At 46.8% G+C, this 20,782-nt stretch overlaps 1 protein-coding gene across 1 annotated transcript in view; it reads right to left on the bottom strand.

Moving 5' to 3' along the window:
• Positions 1-20,782, bottom strand: part of apoltp (apolipoprotein lipid transfer particle homolog) — a 293,932-nt gene that overhangs the window by 162,068 nt on the left and 111,082 nt on the right. The window contains exons 19-21 of the mRNA XM_080207085.1: positions 15,237-15,417; positions 11,118-11,273; positions 4,347-4,480 (exon numbers count right to left, since the gene is read on the bottom strand). Coding sequence (XP_080063211.1) covers positions 4,347-4,480; positions 11,118-11,273; positions 15,237-15,417 — 471 coding nt within the window. The remainder of the gene's footprint in view (positions 1-4,346; positions 4,481-11,117; positions 11,274-15,236; positions 15,418-20,782) is intronic.

The raw sequence follows: 20,782 nt of genomic DNA, 5'->3' as shown, positions 1-20,782 counted from the left end.
AGAGATCAGGGCAAGGGATTGGAAAACAAGGATGGAAGTTTCAAAGTCAAGAAATTGTTTGACTGGAAGTCAGTGAGCACAGGGGGTGCTGAGAGTTCGGAAGAGGGCAGCAGAGCTTTGACAACCTCAAGTTTACAATGATAAGACTCCAGTGGGCTGGAATAGTTGAGTCCTGGGGAAACGAAGGTCAGCTTGCACGGTTCCCTGTGGGAGCGAGTTCCACAATCTCACCCTTTCTGGGTAAAGGCGTTTCTTCTGAATGCCTTAACTTGATTTTAAAGTTTGAAAGTTTATGTATTAGTGCGACAAGCACTGCAATGAAGTTACTATGAAAATCCCCTAGTCATCACACTTTGGCGCCTGTTTGGGTACACTACGGGGCAATTTAGCATGGCCAATGCACCTAACCAGCACGTCTTTCAGACTGTGGGAGGAAGCCAGAGCACCCGGAGAAACCCATGGATTTTTTGATGACAATCTTAAACTGACGGCCTCTAATTCTACTTTCCCCCACAAGTGGAAATACTCTGTCTACTTTATCAAAGCATTCCATCTTCTGAAAGACCTCAATTACACCCGCCTCCTTCGACCTTCTATTTTTAAGCCTGTCTATCCTTTACTGCATGCTGGAAAATGATTAAATGCTGCTTTTCTGTTCCCCGGACTCCACTCGTAACTTTACCTGATATACGGCAATGTCAGAGGTACCCTGCTGGCATTTTCCAACTAAAGATGTGCTTGTGTTTCCATTGCAGCATTTTACTCACTGATATTAGCAGCATAATTTCCCGTCCAAAACCTTTATGGTTCCAACGAGAGCTTGAAGCTCGGGTCCAACCTGGGCCACATTGATACAGTTTTAACTGTCTGCAGCCCGCCTCTCTCCCTGCAAGGTTACCACGTCAGGAACATCAAACCCCTCTCACATCAAAGCTGGGATTTTCTGATCTCATCCATGCCTGCCCCGCTGCCCAGTGAGAACAGGAGAATTTGCCATCCCAGCCAAAACTCCATTCACTTTCAGTGGTACCGGAGAATCCCAGCCGCGGTTGAACACAAGAAATAGGAGCAGGAGTCGGCCATCTCGCCCTTCGAGCCTGCCCCGCCATTCAATAAGATCATGGCTGATCTGAAGTCGATCAGTTCCACTTTCCCGCTTTCTCCCCATAACCCTTAATTCCCTTGTCTATCAGAAACCTATCTACCCGTGACTTAAATATATTCAACGAGGTAGCCTCCACCACTTCAACGGGCAGAGAATTCCAGAGATTCACCATCCTTTGAGTGAAGAAGTTCCTTGTCAACTCCGATCTAAACTGTCCCCACCTTATTTTGAGGCTGTGCCCTCTTGTTCTGCTATCCTTTCTAAGCGGGAAGAATCTCTCTACCTCTACCCGATCTAGCCCCTTCATTATCTTATACGTCTCTATAAGATCCCCCCCTCATCCTTCTAAACTCCAACGAGTACAGGCCCAGTCTAGCTAATCTCTCCTCATATGCTAATCCCCTCATCTCCGGTATCAGCCTGGTGAACCTTCTCTGCACTCCCTCCAAGGCCAATATATCCTTCTGCAAATGTGGTGACCATCCGCAAATGCGGATTGAGGTCGGAGGTTTTTTGGCACGTATTTCCGTTCCACTCACGGCAGAGTTGGCCAAGACAGACCTGCTCGCGATATGACAAGGCAATCAGAAAAACAGCTTCAAGAGAGAGTCAAATACAAAGGGCAGAATTTTCCCATACGTCCAGTAGCAGGAGGGGCACGGACCATGCAAAGGTCCGGTGACTGGAGCGTGAAAGATATTCAGACACAGCGTTCGCGAGTGATGGATCCTTTATTATCGATAAGGGGAGAACTGAAGAGTTCCTTAAGATTCTTCACTCTGCCCTGCTCAGTTGTGTACAGTTACCCTTTTTACAACTTCCAGTAAAGATAATTATTTCTGGACAAGCACATAGGTAAATTATTTATAAATGATACAAAGAGGTAGGCCAGAGACAATAGTCTCTGTTTAATCGAATCCTATCAGTAATGTCATCATCTTTAGTGGTAGATGGATAGAATGTTAATGGTCACTGAGGCATCCCGATGTAGGCATAGCCGTTTGCTTCAGTCTCTGCAAAGACTTCATTTGAAGATTTTTTTCTCAATGCACAATTACATTTAAATGCGAGATTGGAGGAGTTAATTAACTCTGCCAAGCTGGACAATTGTAGCTAACTTGGCTACATGCAGAATCAGAAGGCATGATGGGTTAGCTGAAAATTGGCTGCATTCCTGAAGGGTACACAATGCAGGCAAACAACAGTTTCCCACAACAGGAGCTGTGAGGATTGTTTTTCTAGATGGAGACAGTATTTCCAAAAATGAGATAAGAGTTGAAACATATTTTGATTTTAGTGAATTCAGTTCAGTTCTTAGATTCCACTCATTTACGTACACGTTTTTTGTTGAAAAGGGACTGGCTGAGAAGCCAGTCTCCAAGTTTACTCTTTTGCTTCTGTCATGCTAATTCTTTAAGTTCTCTTCAATAAAAGAAAACCACGTTAAAACTCGTACCAGTGCTGTCCTCTCATCTCTTCAAACGAACGAATGGACCTAAGAATCCATGTCTTTATTACAGTTTTGGTGCTGTTAACAAGGACATTCGGCTGTATCCTGCTGATAAATATAGTGAAACAGTCACCTTTGTCTGCGCTGTCTATTTCATGTATATGCAGAGGCAGACAGTCTGCAGCGCAGGGCGCTGCTGCTGATGTGTTAATTTTTCTGCCCCCCTAGATGATCCCCTGCTGAGCTCAGCACTCCTCTCCCACAACCTCGAACGGGATTTTCCAGCATTGGTGCACGGCTGGAAAATCCCTGTTGAAAGAGTTTGAATCTTCAGCTCCAGGTTGGGGAGTCAACCTGAAATCGACCGTTACTCAAGTACATACAATCTGTTGCCTGGGTCCCGCATCGATTCATGGTCATTTGACAGGCAAAGTCTGTTTACAGAAATAGCTGGTAACGCCTCTACCTGTGGAACTATCCAGTGTCAAAACCCCAAATTGTGACTCAAAGGAGATTCAATGACTTTGAATTTATTAGTCTAGTGCAGCTTATGATGTGTTCAATTGGACAGGATTTCTCCTCCATCCTTGAACAAATTTCTGCACCCTGTAAAATTGCTCAAGATACCAGCTGATAACAACACTCCAAGGGAAACCCTGGTAACAATAGTAGCAACCCTCTGAACAATGAGACTTAAGGGTTTAAAACAAACCACGGAGGTGGGTGAATTGGAGTGGATGAATACATTCTCAAATCAGCTATGGAAGTAGGAAGAGAAGGAAGAAAGGATACGATTGAGAGAGAGAGAGAGACAGAAGGAGAAGAAAAAAATTAAAACTTAAAAGTTGCCATGATTAAAATCTCCAACAATATCTGAAGTAACGAAACCTGACACTTACACTGGTTCAGTGTGTGTGGGTCATGAAGGTGGATTGCCATTCATTTAACATTATCACGTACTTAAAAGGGAACCTGCGTGATTAATTGCCAGAAGTTGTGACAAGTTTAACGTGTGATTAATTTGCAAACGCAGCCACTTTACGGAGACCACAGGGAGGTTAAGGGTGAGGTTAAACTAACAGCACTGCAAATTGCCCAGCAAATTGAGGCGATTCACCATTCACAGGGTATCTTTCATCGCGCTTCATAGATCATAGAATCCCTATAGTGCAGAAGGAGGCCATTTGGCCCATTGAGTCTGCACTGACTCTCCAACAGAGTGTTCTATCCCAACCCCATGTATTTACCCCGCCAATCCTCCAGGGTCAATTGAGTGTGGCCAATCCTCCTAACCTGCACATCTTTGGACTGCGGGAGGAAACCGGAGCATCCAGAGGAAACCCCATTCAGACATGGGGAGAATGTGCAAACTCCACACAGACTGGAATGGGCCCTGGGTCCCTGGTGCTGTGAGACAAAAGTGCTAACCACTGTGCCATCCACACACAAACAGCGCTTTTAGTAAATTCTAGCTCAACGTGGGCCGATCTCAGGGAGGAGAACAAAGAACCTGGCTGGCATTTGAATCCACTAAGTCTTCCACCCTGGTTTGCTTGTTGAGAAGCAGCCCCGCTTCTATCCGCACCGCACACCTCAGTGCGCAGACTGTCCACCCTGTGGAAACCATGGGATGAAAGTCAAACTGCTACATACACAGGCAGGCAACCAGCTCTCCTGGGTGACCAGACATGCAAAGAAGATGAAGACGCACCTCGGTACTTCTAGGAATGAAGTGGACCCACTATTTAACCCCGTCACAGTATATATTTCAGACCAGACTGAGTCAGGTACCTTATGATTATAGGAGGTAATCTGAGTACAATGAAACTCATGCTGCAATTGGAGTTTATATGTTTCTGTAGGATTCGTCTGTCTTTTCATTTTCTGGGCCGTGTTGCACTCATGTCGAAGGTTCAGAGCATCATCTTGTTAAAAGAGAAAAGAAATAAATACATGTATTAATCAGATTGTAAAGACACATATTACCCAGATTGTCAGAAGCTCTGATTGACCAAGTTGTTTGAGTTTTATTTGAAAACAAGCCTATGTTTCACTGATGTAGGTGTGATCAACCTTCTGTTGAGCTGGGAGATGGTGGTGTAGTGGTATTGGCGCTGGGCTAGCAATCCAGAGGCCCAGGATAATGCTCTGGGGACATGGGTTCAAATCCCACCATGGCAGCTGGTGGAATTTAAATTCAATTCGTAAAATATGGATCAGAAAGTCAGTCTCAGTAACGGACACCATGAAACCATTATCGATTGTTGTAAAAACCCACTGGTTCACTAATATCCTTCATGAAAGGAAAGCTGCCATCTTGACCTAATGAAGAAGGAACTGAATGTATGGTAATTAAATTTGCTGATGGCACAAAACTAGGTCGGAAAGTAAATTGTTAAGAGGATATAAAGGGGCCGATTTTCCCAAAATAAAATCAGTGTCCCTTCATCAGATCTCAACGATGAAGGGTCATCCAGACTCGAAATGTTGGCTTTATTCTCTCTCCACAGATGCTGTCAGACCTGTGATTTTCCAGCACTCTGTTTCTGATTCAGATTCCAGCATCCGCAGTATTTTGCCTTTTCTAAAATTAGGGATGTTTCGTTACGGTTGGACTTTAACCTGGTGTTGTGAGACCTTTCACTGTCATTACGATTGTACAGAGTGTTGGTGAGACCACATCTCGAGTCTGCGTACTGAACGAACAAGATAATTATGTCAGACTCAGCTCAGTAAAGTTCGCTTCACTGATTCCTGGGTTGAAGGGGTTTATTTATGAGGAAAGGTTGAGTAGGTTCTGTCTATATCGACAAAAATTCAGGAGAATGAGACACGATCTTGTTGAAAGATCACAAGGTCAGAAGTGGGGATGTTGGCTGATGATTGCACAATATTTGGCACCATTCGCAACTCCTCAAAATCTGAAGCAGTCCATGTACAAATGCAGCAAGACCTGCACAATACCCAGGCTTGGGTTGTCAAGTGGCAAATAGCATTCACGTCACCCAAGTACCAGGCAATGGCCATCTCCAACAAGAGGGAATATAACCACCACCCCAATGGCATTCAATGGCATTACCATCATTGAAGCCTCCACTATCAACATCCTGGGGATGACCATTGACAAGAAACATAACTGGACCAGCCATGAATACTGTGGCTAACAGAGCAGGTCAGGGGCTAGGAATTCTGCGGTGAGTAACTCACCTCCTGACTCCCCAAAGCCTGTCCACCATCTACAAGTCAGCGAAGAACAAAAACAGCCCGGGGAACAGGCCCTTCAGCCCAACGAGCCCGCGCCGCGCTGCCATTTTCACACTACCAGTCCCCCCTCCACTCACGACCCTTATTTATTATGTTATGGCCATCCACATTGAGGGAAATTAATTTAGAGACAATTTATTACTGCCAATCAGCCCAATAGCACATCTTTGGGGTGTGGGAGAAAACCCACGCAAGCACGGGGAGAATGCGCAAACTCCCACAGACACTGGCCCAAATCCACGTGTCTGCACAGCAATCAGCGATAGTCACTGAGCTGTCGTCTCGCCCAGCATCTGGTCCAGTGTAAGCACACACTAATGACATGAAGCACTAGGCCAATCTCAAACAATCAAGAGCAGCCCAAGTACGACCCATCGCGTGTATGCCCCTTGTTGGACAACAAGGCGGACCGACTTAAAACCTGTGAATGAAAAGAGAAGGGAGAAGTGTGATGGAATACTCTCTACTTGCCTGGAGTGGCGCAGCTCCAGCAACACTCAAAGCTTGACACCGTCCAGGACTAAGCGAACTTGGTCCCACAACCACAAATCTTCATTCTCTACCACCAATGCACAGTGGCAGCAGTGTATTACTATCTACGAGATGTAATACAGGAACTCACCAAGGTTCTTTCGACAGCAGCTACCATCTAGATCAAGGGCAGCATATATATGGGAACATCACCATTTGGAAGTTCCCCTCCAAGCCACTCAATATCCTGACTTGAAAATATATCGCCATCCCTTCATAGTCACTGGGTCAAAATCCTGGAACTCCCTCTCTAACAACACATAACTTTTAAGCAACTTTTCTGCACATTAGGAAGTTTTAATTTGAGAAATATACATTTTATCAAATGTTTTGCAAAAAGTTATTGAAAACGAGTGCTAAAATACATTACAAACACAATTTTACCCTCTCTAACAGCACTGTGGGTGTACCTGTAGCTCAAGGACCGCAAGAAGGGAGCTCACCCCCTCCTTCCCAAGGGCAATTAGGGATGGGAATAAATGCTGGACCAGCCAGCAAAACCCACATCTCAGGAATGAATGAAAAGATGACAAGGTCCTGAGGGAGCTTGATGGATGGATACTGATACTTGATGAATACTGCAAGTATTTTCCCGGGTGGGTTCCACACCCAGAGACAGATGAGGAGAATTTGTTTTCTCTCAGAGTGGCTTTAGCCTGTGGAATTCCCTTCGCCAGAGAATGGAAGGTTGGTCATTGAATATATTCATGGTTGTAAGATCGATTCTTGATATAGTCGTCAGGGGATAGACAGGAAAGTGGAGTTGATTCCACAATCAGGCCAGCTATGATCTTATTGACTGGCAGAGCAGAATCAGGCAGCTGAATGTGTACTCCTGCATCTCATCCTGGAGTTCTCATGGTGGTCATTTTAATAGAAATGTTCCAGCACACAAGGAGGCCCTTTGGCCCATTGTGTTTGTGCCAGCCATCAAACACCTATCCATTCTAATCTCATTCTCCAGTCTTTGGTCCTCAGCCTTGCGTGCGATGCATTTCAAGTGCTCATCTAAATGTTTCTTAAATGTTTTGAGGGTTCTCGCTTTTCCCACCCCTTCCAGGCAGCAAGTTCCATCCTCCCGGTGAAAACAGTTTTTCTCAAATTTCCTTTCAATCTCCTGCTTCCAGGGCAGCACGGTGACCCATGTCACGGTCACAGCGCTCAGGACTCAGGTGCTATTCCCAGCTTGGGTCACGGTCTGTGTGGAGTTTGCACATTCTCCCCGTGTCTGCATGGGTTTCCTCCCACACTCCAAAAGATGTGCGGGTTAGGTTCCATTGGCCATGCTAAATTCTCCCTCAGTGTACCCAAACAGGCACCGGAGTTCACTGTGCCACCAAATTCAAACTGACGGCAAATTACACAGTCGCAATCCATGTGGAAACACGCCCTATCCCGGAGTAGCAGTTGGATTATGTGGATCTATCCCGGAGTGTGGAGCGCACTCCAAAAGCTCGTGTCTTGTGCTACCAAATAAACCTATTGGGACTTTAACCTGGTGTTGTGAGACTTCTTATTGCCCTATCCCAGTGTCACAATCGGATTATGTGGAATCTTGGCCTATCCCAGTGTAGCAGTCGGATTATGCGGAATCTTGCCCTATCCCAGTGTCGCAGTCGGATTATGTGGAATCTTGCCCTATCCCAGTGTTGCAGTCGGATTACAGGGAATCTTGCCCTATCCCAGTGTCGCAGTCGGATTACGGGGAATCTTGCCCTATCCCAGTGTCGCAGTCGGATTACGGGGAATCTTGCCCTATCCCAGTGTCGCAGTCGGATTACGGGGAATCTTGCCCTATCCCAGTGTCGCAATCGGATTATGCGGAATCTTGCCCTATCCCAGTGTAACAGTCGGATTATGCGGAATCTTGCCCTATCCCAGTGTCGCAATCGGATTATGTGGAATCTTGCCCTATCCCAGTGTAGCAGTCGGATTATGTGGAATCTTGCCCTATCCCGGAGTAGCAGTCGGATTATGGGGAATCTTGCTCTATCCCGGAGTAGCAGTCGGATTACGCAGAATCTCGCCCTATCCCAGTGTAGTAGTCGGATTACGGGGAATCTTGCCCTATCCCAGCGTAGCAGTGGGATTACGTGGAATCTTGCCCTATCCCAGCGTAGCAGTGGGATTACGTGGAATCTTGCCCTATCCCAGTGGAGCAGTCGGATTACGCGGAATCTTGCCCTATCCCGGAGTAGCAGTCGGATTATGACACAGCTTTCAGGAGAGGCGAGCAGGAAACACGCAGAAAAAACCCAGATGGTGGCAGATGTTGAAGCAGCCAAAAAAGACGCTGCAATTTTTGAAACGACATCTGCTTTAAATTGGACCGTGTTTTAAGAGAAAATAAACTAACATCAGCAGGAGCTTAGACATGTTAGCTTTATTCTCCACTGGAATTCATGGTAAGGACAACATTAGATTAGGTTTTCACAAATATCTGGATCCTGTTGTTACATCTCCATCACCCCGTGACAGGCTAACATGCAAAGATTATAACTTAAAAACATGGTGCTCGCAATTCGCCCCATGACAGTCTCTGCATCAGAGTGAGAAATCTCTGCTCCTTATAACAGAACAGTTGAGGTGAAATTCGTGTCACTGAATTTCACATTGTAGGTGGTGGTGAAGAAATTGGATGGGATATAAACAGATGAAGAAGAGAGATGTAAAGGTATCTCAGGGGCAATTAGGGATGGGCAATAAATGCAAGCAGTGCCCACATCCCAAGAATGTTGGCAGTTCTCAAGGTGGAAAAATCACCTGGTCCAGATGGGGAAGATCCTGGGTTTCTGGTGGGGGGGGGGGGGGGGGGGGGGTGTGTGTGTGTGTGTGTGTGTGTGTGTGTGTGTGTGTGTGTGTGTAAGAATGGATGGATGCGTGAAGAAACTCAGTCCAATCTTCTATTCCTTCTGGGAGGATTGGAGAACATAAGAAATAGGAGCAGGAGTAGGCCATCTAGCCCCCCGAGCCTGCCACGCCATTCAGTAAGACCATGGCCGATCTGAAAGTGGTTCAGTTCCATTTTCCTGCCTGCTCCCCATAACCCTTAATTCCCTTATTGATCAGAAATCTGTCTGCCTGTGACCTGGAGAAATGCAAACATTGCACCCATGTCCAAACGGGCAAAGGGGCGGCACAGTGATTAGCACTGTTGCCTCACGGTGCCAGAGACCCGGGCTCAATTCCGGCCTTGGGTCACTGTCTGTGCGGAGTCTGCACATTCTCCCCGTGTCTGCGTGGGTTTCCTCCGGGTGCTCCGGTTTCCTCCCACAGTCTGAAAGGCGTGCTGGTGAGGTGCTAAATTCTCCCTCAGAGTACCCAAACAGGCGCCAGAGTGCGACAACTAGGGGATTTTCACAGTAACTTCATTGCAGTGTTAACCTAAACTGATTTGTGACGCAGTAAAACAAGCTTTAAAAAGGGGGGAATGGAAAACTGGACAACCAATCCTACGAAGGGAGAGACGTCATTTGGAGTCAACGGGCGGAGGTGGTCTGCCATTGGCCAGCAGTGGGATCAGACATTCACAACACACAGAGTAACAGGGGTTCCCTGTTTTACACACGCACCCAGCCCCCTCACCCCCCAGTTGGTTAATAAATGAAAACTAGCAGGGATGTGATGAAGGCAATTTGGTTTTGACCAACCTGATAGGGCTTTTTGAGGAAGTAACAGAGAGGTTTGATGAGGATAGTGCAGCTGGTGTTTGTATGGCCTTTCAAAAGTGCCACACAGTGGTGGACTTGCCAGGACGATTGAACCATGAGACAGTGGCTGCATTGGCACAAAACTGGCTGGACAGAGTAAAAAGTCTCACAACATCAGGTTGAAGTCCAACCCATTTATTTGATAGTAAACCCGCAAGCTTTTGGAAACACTGTTCCTTCATCAGGTGTAAACAAATAAACTGGTTGGACTTTAACCTGGTGTTGTGAGACTTTTTACCATGTTTACCCCAGTCCAACGCCGGCATCTCCACATCATGAGGGACAGAGGGCAAATCTTTGTCAGGCTTGAGAAAGCTGCACAGTGGTGTGTCCCAGGGGTCAGCGTTGGCACCACTGCTCTCTTTGAGACCCATCAGCATCCCTACAGCGTACAAAGAGACCATTTGGCCCATCGAGTCGGCATCGACCACAATCCCACCCAGGCCCCATCCCCGCAACCCTATGCATTTACCCAACTAGTCACCCTGACACTACGGGGTAACTTAGCACGGCCAATCCACCTAACCCGCACATCTTTTGAGAATGGGAGGAAAACGGAGCACCCAGAGGAAACTCACGCAGACACAGGGAGAATGTGCAGACTTTGCACAGATGGTGACCCAAGCTGGAGATCGAACCTGGGTCCCTGGCACTGTGCCATCGTGCCACCTGGAATTGGTCATAAGAGGGCATGGTTTCAAAGTTGGCAGATGACATAAAACTTGTGGACTGTTCGGGGTTGTTTGTGGGTTTTACACAAAAAGGCGCAGTTTGCACACGTAGATTTAAACTAGAAGAAATTTATTCAAATACCTGAACTACCAAAGGTAGCCAAGATGATCAGCCTCTAGAAATTCAATGTTTTTGACAGTGTACTGAAGTTTATTGCAGCTTAGACCCGCTGGTTTTGGGTACTGATTAAATTGGCAGTGAATGTGGAGCAGATCCAGATATTACTAATTAGTATACCCGAATAAACAATATGCTTGCCTCGTGTACTTGCCGTTCAATACCTGCCATTTGATTTGCCACATGTTAACTACAGCTGCCAACTTACCGAAGAGTCCATACTTCCCTCGGAGTGTGGAGGACCAACTAGTTCCTCGTTGCTGCAAAAAGCCAATGATTTGGCATCCCAGAATGCGGGGAAGATAGGTGTCTGCCTCGATCGTGTACTGCTTTTGTTTCTCATCAACCTTTTGCTCCAGACGGACTGCAGGAAAAGAATAACGAGGGCAGATTGAATGTTATTGTCTTTCCCATCAATGAGACTCAAAGTCAGAAGGATTGGGGTTGTGATACGCTGGGTCACTGCTTCATATTGAACACCTCGCTGCTCTTAGCAGGGATAGGGAGATCTATTGCAGAAAGAGCAACCGGACATCTTTTACCATCATCATAGAATCCTTAACAGTGCAAAAAGGGGGCCATTTGGCCCATCGAGCCTGCACCGACAACAGTTCTACTCAGGTCCTATCCCCATAACCCCACATATGTACCCTGCTAATCCCCTGACACTAAAGGGAAATTAGCATGGCTAATCCAGCTAACCCACACATCTTTGGACTGTGGGAGGAAACTGGAGCACCCAGAGGAACATAAGGACATAAGAAATGGGTGCAGGAGTAGGCCACCTAGCCCCTTCGAGCCTGCCCCGCCGTTCAATAAGATCATGGCTGATCTGAAGTGGATCAGTTCCACTTTCCCGCTTTCTCCCCATAACCCTTAATTCCCTCGTCCATCAGAGATCTATCTGCCCGTGACTTAAATGTATTCAACGAGGAGACCCATACAGACACAAGGAGAAGGTACAAACTCCACACAGACAGTGACCCAAGCCGGGAATCGAACCCGGATCCCTGGCGCTGTGAGGCAGCCCTGTTGCCCACTGTGCCACCGTGCCGTCAGACCCGGTAAGGGCAGCAGATTTCCTTCCCTAAAGGACAGTGACCTGACATCTACGGGTAAACTGGACAGACATAGTTCATCCGGCGGAATTTTATTGAGTTCCTGCGTTCCAGCTTCTGCAGAAATGTGTTCTTCTCCTTCACATTCTTCATGTCAGATACAAAAATGACATGACAGTGACACAGAGACCAGACAATGGGTTGCGGTGGAAACCACAGGGTCATCACAAATGCCTAATAAATGCTTCCTGCTCTGCGATAAAAATCAGAAATAAGTAGCAGAGGAGGAAAGACAGCCAAGTATTCGTCGCTCTATTTATATCACACGCTTGTATTTCTTTTTAACGAGAGAGTTACGAATGCAAAACACACTTTGGTATTCTTCAGTATCTTATGTGTGGGAGCCGTGCCTTCTATCTTAAACAGAGTGCATTAGATTAAATTTACAGACCCAGTCAGCCCACCAGACAGCCAGACTAAAACTGGTAGCAAAGGGAACAATGCAAACCTTGAAACAATAATGGAAAATACTGGGACTAGGGAGCAAAACATTGGGGAAACACTGGAAATACATGGGGCAGCACGGTGGCACAGTGGTTAGCACAGCTGCCTCACAGTGCCAGGGACCCGGGTTCGATTCCCGGCTTGGGTCACTGTCTGTGTGCACGTCATTAGTGTGGGTTTCCTCCGGGTGCTCCGGTTTCCTCCCACAGTCTGGAAGATGTGTCGGTTAGGTGGATTGGCCATGTTAAATTCTCCCTCAGTGTACCCGAACAGGGGCCAAAGTGTAGTCACTAGGGAATTTTCACAATAACTCAATTTCAGTGTTAAACTAAGCTGACTTGTGATACTAATAAATAATAATAATGAAAGCATTAAAAACGCACAAGGAAACATTGGAAATATGAAGTAAGACAGGTCAACATGGTGAAATAGTGACATAGAATCATAGAACTCTACAGTGCAGAAAGAGGCCCTTCGGCCCATCGAGTCTGCACCAAACACAATCCCACCCAGGCCCTACTCTCATATCCCGACATATTATACCTACTAATCCCCCGAACCTCCACATCCCTGGACACTAAGGGGCAATTTCTTAGCACGGCCAATCAACCTAACCCGCACATCTTTGGACTGTGGGAGTAAACTGGAGCCCCCGGAGGAAACCCACGCAGACACGAGGAGAATGTGCAAACTCCACACCGACAGTGACCCGAGCCGAGAATCAAACCCAGGACCCTGGCACTGTGAAGCAGCAGCGCTAACCACTGTGCTACCGTGCCACCACCATGACCGACAGTAGCAACATGGTGGTACAGCGAGATAGCCTGAGTTGTTAGACATAGTGCAGATAGACATGTTTCAAAACTGTCTTTGAACTCGTTATGGGTCAGGAGGAACAGGAACACTTCCCCACAGACCCAGCCTTCCAATAATCTGTGGGCCTTCCCAGCCCTTCCTTCAAACCGCTATTCAGGGTTACAGATAGTGTGACATGAACACATCAGCATTCAGCCTCTGACCTTCAGGTAAGCATTCTCCGAGGCAGCCTTCACGACACACGACAACACAGAGTCGCTGAGCAGAGACCGATAGCCGAGTTCCGCACACATGAGGACGGCCTCAACTGGAATCTTGGGTTCATGTCACACCATCTGTAACCCCCACAACTTGCCTGGACTTGCAAAATCTCACTAACTGTCCTGGCTGGAGACAATACACACCTCTTCAGCCTGCGCTTAACCCTCGCTCCACTCACATTGTCTGTACCGCTCGGACTTGATTACCTATAAAGTCTCGCATTCCAACCATTATCTTGTAAATTGTGTTTGTGTCGATATATGTCGTGTTTGTGAACACAACTCCTCACCTGAAGAAAAAAACGTCACTCCAAAAGCTTGTGCTACTAAATAAACCTGTTGGACTTTAATCTGGTGTTGAGAGACTTCTTACTGTAGAACAGAAGAACAGGGATAGGTTGGGGGAAAAGGAGCTCTTGGTCTTCGAAGGGCGAGATGGCCTACTCCTGCTCCTATTTCTTACGTTCTTATGTTCTCTTGGACTATGAAGAGAGACTAAATAGACTGGGTCTGTACTCGTTGGAGTTTAGAAGGATGAGGGGGGATCTTCTCGAGACGTATAAGATAATGAAGGGGATGGATAGGGTAGAGGTAGATAGATTCTTCCCGCTTAGAAAGGATAGCAGGACTAGCGGACACAGCCTCAAAATAAGGGGGCGCAGGGGGGCGCAGTTTAGATCAGAGTTGAGGAGGAACTTCTTCACTCAAAGGGTGGTGAATCTCTGGAATTCTCTGCCCGTTGAAGTGGTGGAGGCTGCCTCGTTGCATATGTTTAAGTCACGGGTAGATAGATTTCTGATCAATAAGGGAATTAAGGGTTACGGGGAGAAAGCGGGAAAGTGGAACTGATCAACTTCAGGGCAGCCATGATCTTATTGAATGGGCGGGGCAGGCTCGAGGGGCTAGATGGCTGACTCCTGCTCCTATTTCTTACGTTCTTATGAGCTGTTAACAAATTTGGAAAATCTCAGCAGGTTTGACAGCATCTGTGGAGAGAGAATAGACTGAATGTTTTTAACAAGCTGGATGACCCTTTGTCAGAGTCTCTGACCCTTTGTCAGGGTTTGCTCTGATGAAGGGTCATCCAGACTCAAAACGTTGGCTCCGTTCTCTTGTTCCACAGACCTGCTGAGATTTTCCAGCATTTTCTGTTGTAGTTTCAAATTCCAGTGTCTACAGTATTTTGCTTTTATATTAACAGGTCTGTTTCTGGATACGAGACAATGGCGGGTGTCGATAGCGTGATGAAGGGATGAAGAGGGTTCATATCAAGGACAGTTTCCTGTCCGAGTTGTGTTCTAGATTGAAATGATGTATCAGTTCTAACTCCCCGAAGACTGCAAGAGGGCTGAGCACACACTCTGCCTCGCTTCTGCAGCTGAATGAAGATGACCTAATATGTTTGAAAATCTAATTCCTATTTCCATGGTTACGGGGCCTCATATGTGGCATAAAACGTCCATTTACCATTGCGATCCGCTGCTTTATTTGCTGATTAATGATAAAGCAAGCCATCGTAAAACGCCCTTGAAGAAGGTTAGAAAAAAGCCCCTGTCTGTGGCATTCGTAAAAACCGAAGCAGAAAATTTTAACCATCGCATCTAGAAATATTTCTAAACCTCTGGGCTCCCCCCTCAACACCGAGTTTGTTCCAGTGAGTAGGTTTTAGGTTTCCTGGATTGTAATAACCTGACACAGTAGCTGTTTCTTGCATTACGTTGTAAAGTGAGACAAAAAACGCGATTTTCTGTCCAGGGATTCTGGTCACATTGCCAGACAGGATTACGGGGCTCCCATGCTTTGTGAACTTGGCTTCCAGCTGGGAGAGAAACATCTGCTCCCCATCAAGACTTTGCAATCTCGTCCGTCCCTAGGGGAAAAAAAGAACAATACCAGACATTAAAAAAAGCCTACGACACTGAAACAGTATCTCTCCAAATAATTTGCATGGACTGCAACTGGACATTGTAGGTTGGATATATTCCCTTCTGACAGCTGTGGGTCAGGCAAAAGGCTCGGCAGAACATTTAAAAGGTCCACTGAGCTCGGGTGGGGATTTCCAGTCTTGGGCCGTGCACCGTCGGAGAATCCCGCCCTGTGGAACCAAATTAACTTGTGTTTTACAATGATTCAGGCACACCCAAATCGGTGAATCCGTAAGACAAGGGATAAGCATGAGAAGAAATCACAGAAACCCTACAGTACAGAAAGAGGCCATTCGGCCCATCGAGTCTGCACCGACCACAATCCCACACCCAGGCCCTACCCCCATATCCCTACATATTTTACCCGCTAATCCCTCTAACCTAAGCATCTCACGACTCTCAGGGGCAATTTTTAGCACGGCCAATCAACCGAACCTGCACATCTTTGCAGTGTGGGAGGAAACCGGAGCACCCGGAGGAAACCCACGCAGACACAAGGAGAATGTGCAAGCTCCACACAGACAGTGACCCGAGCCAGGAATCGAACCCAGGTCCAAACAACTTGCGAGAACACACTTTCAACCCTGGAAAATTATCAGGCATTTGATAAAAACATCATTAAGTATTAAAATGATGGTGTAGTGTGCCCCATTTGGCAGTTAGTCCATTACTTTTGGAAGCACCTTCACGCTAGGTAGAATCCCAACAGTGCAGAAAGCGGCCATTCAGCCCATCGAGTCTGTACCGATCACAATCCCACCCAGGCCCTATCCCCGTAACCCCACACATTTACCCTGCTAATCCCTCCGACACGCAGGTCAAATTTAGCACGGCCAATCAATCTAACTGCACGGGTTTGGAGCGTGGGAGGGAACTGGAGCACCCCGAGAAAACATACTGAGAAGGGGAGAAAGTGCAAACTCCACACAGACAGTGACCCAAGGCTGGTAGGTAGATAGAGAGATAGATAGGGAGTAATCGTTATTTTTGCTACAATGTCTTTTTTGAATTCTTTCATTGGATTTGGGTATCCATGGTTGGGCCAACATTTATTGCCCATCCCTAACTGTTCTCGAGTGGGCTTTTAAGAGCCAACACCATCGCGATCTGGTGGAGCAACATCGACAACATGTTTGCCTGAACCCTGCTCCTATCCCTGTGCAAGAGGTCAGCGAGACTTACTCCAAAAGCACAAGGCCCTTCCTATTTCCCTTCAGCCTTAACTGGCTGGTGGGCAATGAACAGCAACACACTTCACAAATCAGAACGCTCAAACCCTCAGGCTTTCAACTCAATCACCATCCTGCCTTGGAAATATCTCCTTCACTGTCACTGGGTCAAATTCTGGAACTCTCTCGCTCACACCACTGTGGGTGCACGTCCACCTCAGGGACTGTGGCCGTTCAAGGCGGCAAATAACCGTCAACTTCACAAGGACAACTGGGGCAGCACGGTGGCACCATGGCTAGCACTGCTGCCTCACAGCGCCAGGGACCCGGGTTTGATTCCCGGCTTGTGCCACTGTCTTGTGGAGTGTGCATCGTCTCCCTGTGACGGGCGCTCCAGTTTCCTCCCACGCTCCAAAGATATGTGGGTTAGGTGAATTGGCCGTGCTAAATCGCCCCTTCGTTTCAGGGGGATTGCTGGGGCAAATGCATGGGGTTACGGGGATAGAGTTGGGTGGGATAGTTGTTGGCGAGGGCTTGATGGCCTGAATGACCTCCTTCTGCACTGTAAGGGTTCTATCAACCTCATCTAAAATAGAGCTTGCATCAACTGCTGCTTTTGGAAAAGTGCTTACACCCTAATGTTTCCTAATTTTACTCCTTAAAGGTCTGGCTCCAATTTTTTAGATTATTCCCGCTCACCCTGGACTCCCCAAGCAGCAGAAATATTTGGATCTAGTTTGTTTATTGCCATTAATATCTTGAAAGCTTGAATCAAATCATCTTTTAACTTTGTATACTCCAGGGAAAACAGGCTTAGTTTGTATAAGCCTTTAACCATTTTGGTGCAGATATGATTCCAGTAAATCTACAGAGTGTCTGGAACTTTCCGACTCTTCACGCCAACGGGATCTTCTGGTCCTGCCAACAGTGCACCCCTGCTGCGGGTATCCTGGAGTGGATTCAATGGGAAATCCCATTGCCGGCGGTGGGACCAGGAGATCCACCCAACGGTGTGGCACCATCCTCCACAAGAAACACGCCACAGGGCAGCCAGAGAATCCTGCTCTATACTTCCATCAAGGCCAGTACGTCCTTCCTAACAAATGGTGCCCTGAACTGCTCTGAATGCCCCAGGCTTTACCAGGGCTTTATCAGACTGAAGCCTGAATTCTACTCCTTACATTCCACTCCTCAAGGTATGGAATGCAAGGAGTGGCACGGTAGCACAGCGGTTAGCACTGCTGCTTCACAGCTTCAGGGACCTGGGTTCGATTCCCGGCTCGGGTCACTGTCTGTGTGGAGTTTGCACGTTCTCCTCGTGTCTGCGTGGGTTTCCTCCGGGTGCTCCGGTTTCCTCCCACAGTCCAAAGATGTGCGGGTTAGGTTGATTGGCCGTGCTAAAATTGCCCCTTAGAGTCCTGGGATGTGTGGGTTAGAGGGATTAGTAGGTAAATGCATGGGGAGAGGGCCTGGGTGGGATTGTGGTCGGTGCAGACTTGAAGGGCCTGTTTCTGCACTGTAAAGTTCTATGTATAGATGGCCAGCGTTCCATTCACATTTTTATTATTGTCTGTATTTGTTTGTGATATTTTAGACCTCTGCCTTTTCTAGCTTTTCACCACTTGTAATGTCCCCGGTCTACTGCTTTTAGACCCAAAGTGACATTTGCCAACAATGAAATCCATATCTTTTGTCTATTCACTTAATCTTTTAACATCTCTTTGCAATGTTAGACTGCCATCCCAGCTGTTACAATGTCACCTCCCTCTGTCAGATTGGATACCTGGCTTTTGAACCCATCACAGTGACTTCCGCAAACAATCCACCCTTGTCCTGTCTGTAAGTCAGCTTACACGTGGCCTGGCTGCTGCCTCCGCAGTGAAACCGAGGCCACCGAGATCGGTTTCCTGTGACGTTCCCAGGTTGGCGTGGCATCATTTGCAAACACGGTTGCTTGGGTACTGAGCGTGCCACCTGTGGGGCAGCTGGAAGTTTGTCTGCTCATGAATGAGTCTCTCAAGCAGCCCATAAGCAACAGGAACAGGAGGAGGCCATTCAGCCCTTCAAGCCTGCTCCGCCATTTAATAGGACCATGGCTGATCTAACACTCGCAAAGTCCACTTTCCTGCCCGCTCTCCGTAACCATTAATTCTCCGACTGATTAAAAATCTCAACCTTGATCAAGGTCTCAGCCACCACAGGGTAAAAAATTCCAAAGATGCACCAGTCTTTGAGAGAAGAGATTCTCCCTCTTATTCTGTGATTATGCCCTCTGATTCTACACTCTGCAGTGAGTGGAAACATCCTCATCTCTCACCCCTTAAGAATCTTACGTTTCAATTCTATCACTGCTCATTCTTCTGAACTCCAAACTTGTTTAATCTTTCGTGAGATGGCAGTCCCTGGGATCATCCTCACAAGCTTCTGTGTACTGCCTAAAGTCATAACTTTTTGATTCATTTACGGGACATGGGCACTCCAAGCTGGCTAGCATTTATTACACATCCTTAGTTGAGAGGCAACCCCATTGCTGTGACTCTGGAGTCACATGTAGGCCAGACCTGGTAAGGATGGTGGATTTCCTTTCTGAAGGATATCAGTGAATCAGGCGGGCTTTTTTGTGACAATTGACAATGGTTCCATGTTCATCAGTGCTTAATTCCAAATATTCTTCTATTGAATTCAAATTCCATTATCTGCTGTGACGGGATTCGAACCCAGGTCCCCAGGACATTGGCTGAGTTTCTGGGTCAATAGTCTAACGATGGTACCACAAGCCCATCACCTTCCCCATTGTATCTCCTCAGATAAGGGGACCAGTATTGTAAATGTGGCCTCACGAATGCCTTGCACAGTTGCAGCAACATCTCTTTAGTTTTAGACTCCAGTCCCCTGGTAGCAGCAAGGGGATTTGCATCCTCCTAGCATTACTGTTCGCAGCACGTTACACTGTCAACAATTGTCAATACTTCAGGAAAATGTTACTGAGCAAGTCGAAGCAATAAAAATGTCACGAACGCTTAGGAAAAAAGTAGCCAATGTGCTCAACGCATTATAGACCATTCAATGCCAAAAAGCTACATGTTAACACCAATGGAAACACCAGCAGCCTTTGATGTACGGACAAAGTTTAAAGCACAGAAGGCCTGTTGGTTAATTTAGATGGACAATCATGGGGTTCAAACATCACTCAGAGTCTCAAACTCAGCCAATGTTCTGGGGACCCGGGTTCGAATCCCTCCACGATGGAATTTGAATTCAATAAAAAATATTTGGAATTAAGCATCTACTGATGAGCATGGAATCCGCCATCCTTACCCGGTCTGGCCTACATGTGACTCCAGAGTCACAGCAATGGGGTTGGCTGTCAACTAAGGATGTGTAATAAATGCTAGCCAGCCTGGAGTGCCCATGTCCCACAAATGAATCAAAATTTATAATTTTAGGCAGTACACCAAAGCTTATGAGGATGATCCCAGGGACTGCCATATAAGGAAAGATTAAGTCTCAAAAGCATAAATGGCTTGAAGATCTAATTTGAGGTGTAAAATGCGAACCACATTCTACGTGGTTTAGAGTAGCAAAACTTGATTTTAATTGGAGAACAAAATAAAGATTCATCCAGATAACATCCTGAAGACCGAGCGTTTGTTTAAACGGCAGCAGACGCCACACGGGTAAATCTGAAGGCCAAGCTTGCTCGATGGGTGGAAATCAGGTTCATGTCCGAATGATGGCTCTTTACTCCTGCCCAAGACCCCCGGCATTGAGACAGGAATCGAACACACGGCCCTTCGAGCCTGCCCCGCCATTCAGCATGATCGTGGCTGATCCTTGATCGCAATGCCTTATTCCCGCCTTCTTCCCCCAATGCCATTAGAATCTAAAATATCATCCATCTCTTTCCTGAATACATTTAGTAACTTGGCCTCCACAGTCCTTTGTGGTGGAGAATTCCACAGGTTCACTATCATTTAAATGGAGACATTATCACGGTCCAAAATGGACCATCCTGTATCCTAAGACTCGACTTCCTGGTACTAGATTTCCCCATGCAGGGAAAACATCCTCCCTGCATCTAATCTGTATAGCGCTGTTAGAATTTTGGACAATTCCATCAGATTGCCTCTCATTTTCCTAA

The sequence above is a fragment of the Carcharhinus amblyrhynchos genome, chromosome 18 (assembly GCF_965287045.1).
Source record: "Carcharhinus amblyrhynchos chromosome 18, sCarAmb.v2.hapA, whole genome shotgun sequence".
Taxonomy (NCBI): Eukaryota; Metazoa; Chordata; class Chondrichthyes; order Carcharhiniformes; family Carcharhinidae; genus Carcharhinus; species Carcharhinus amblyrhynchos.
The sequence above is the reverse complement of the archived record's forward strand: the minus strand, read 5'-3'. Positions and strand labels throughout refer to the sequence as shown.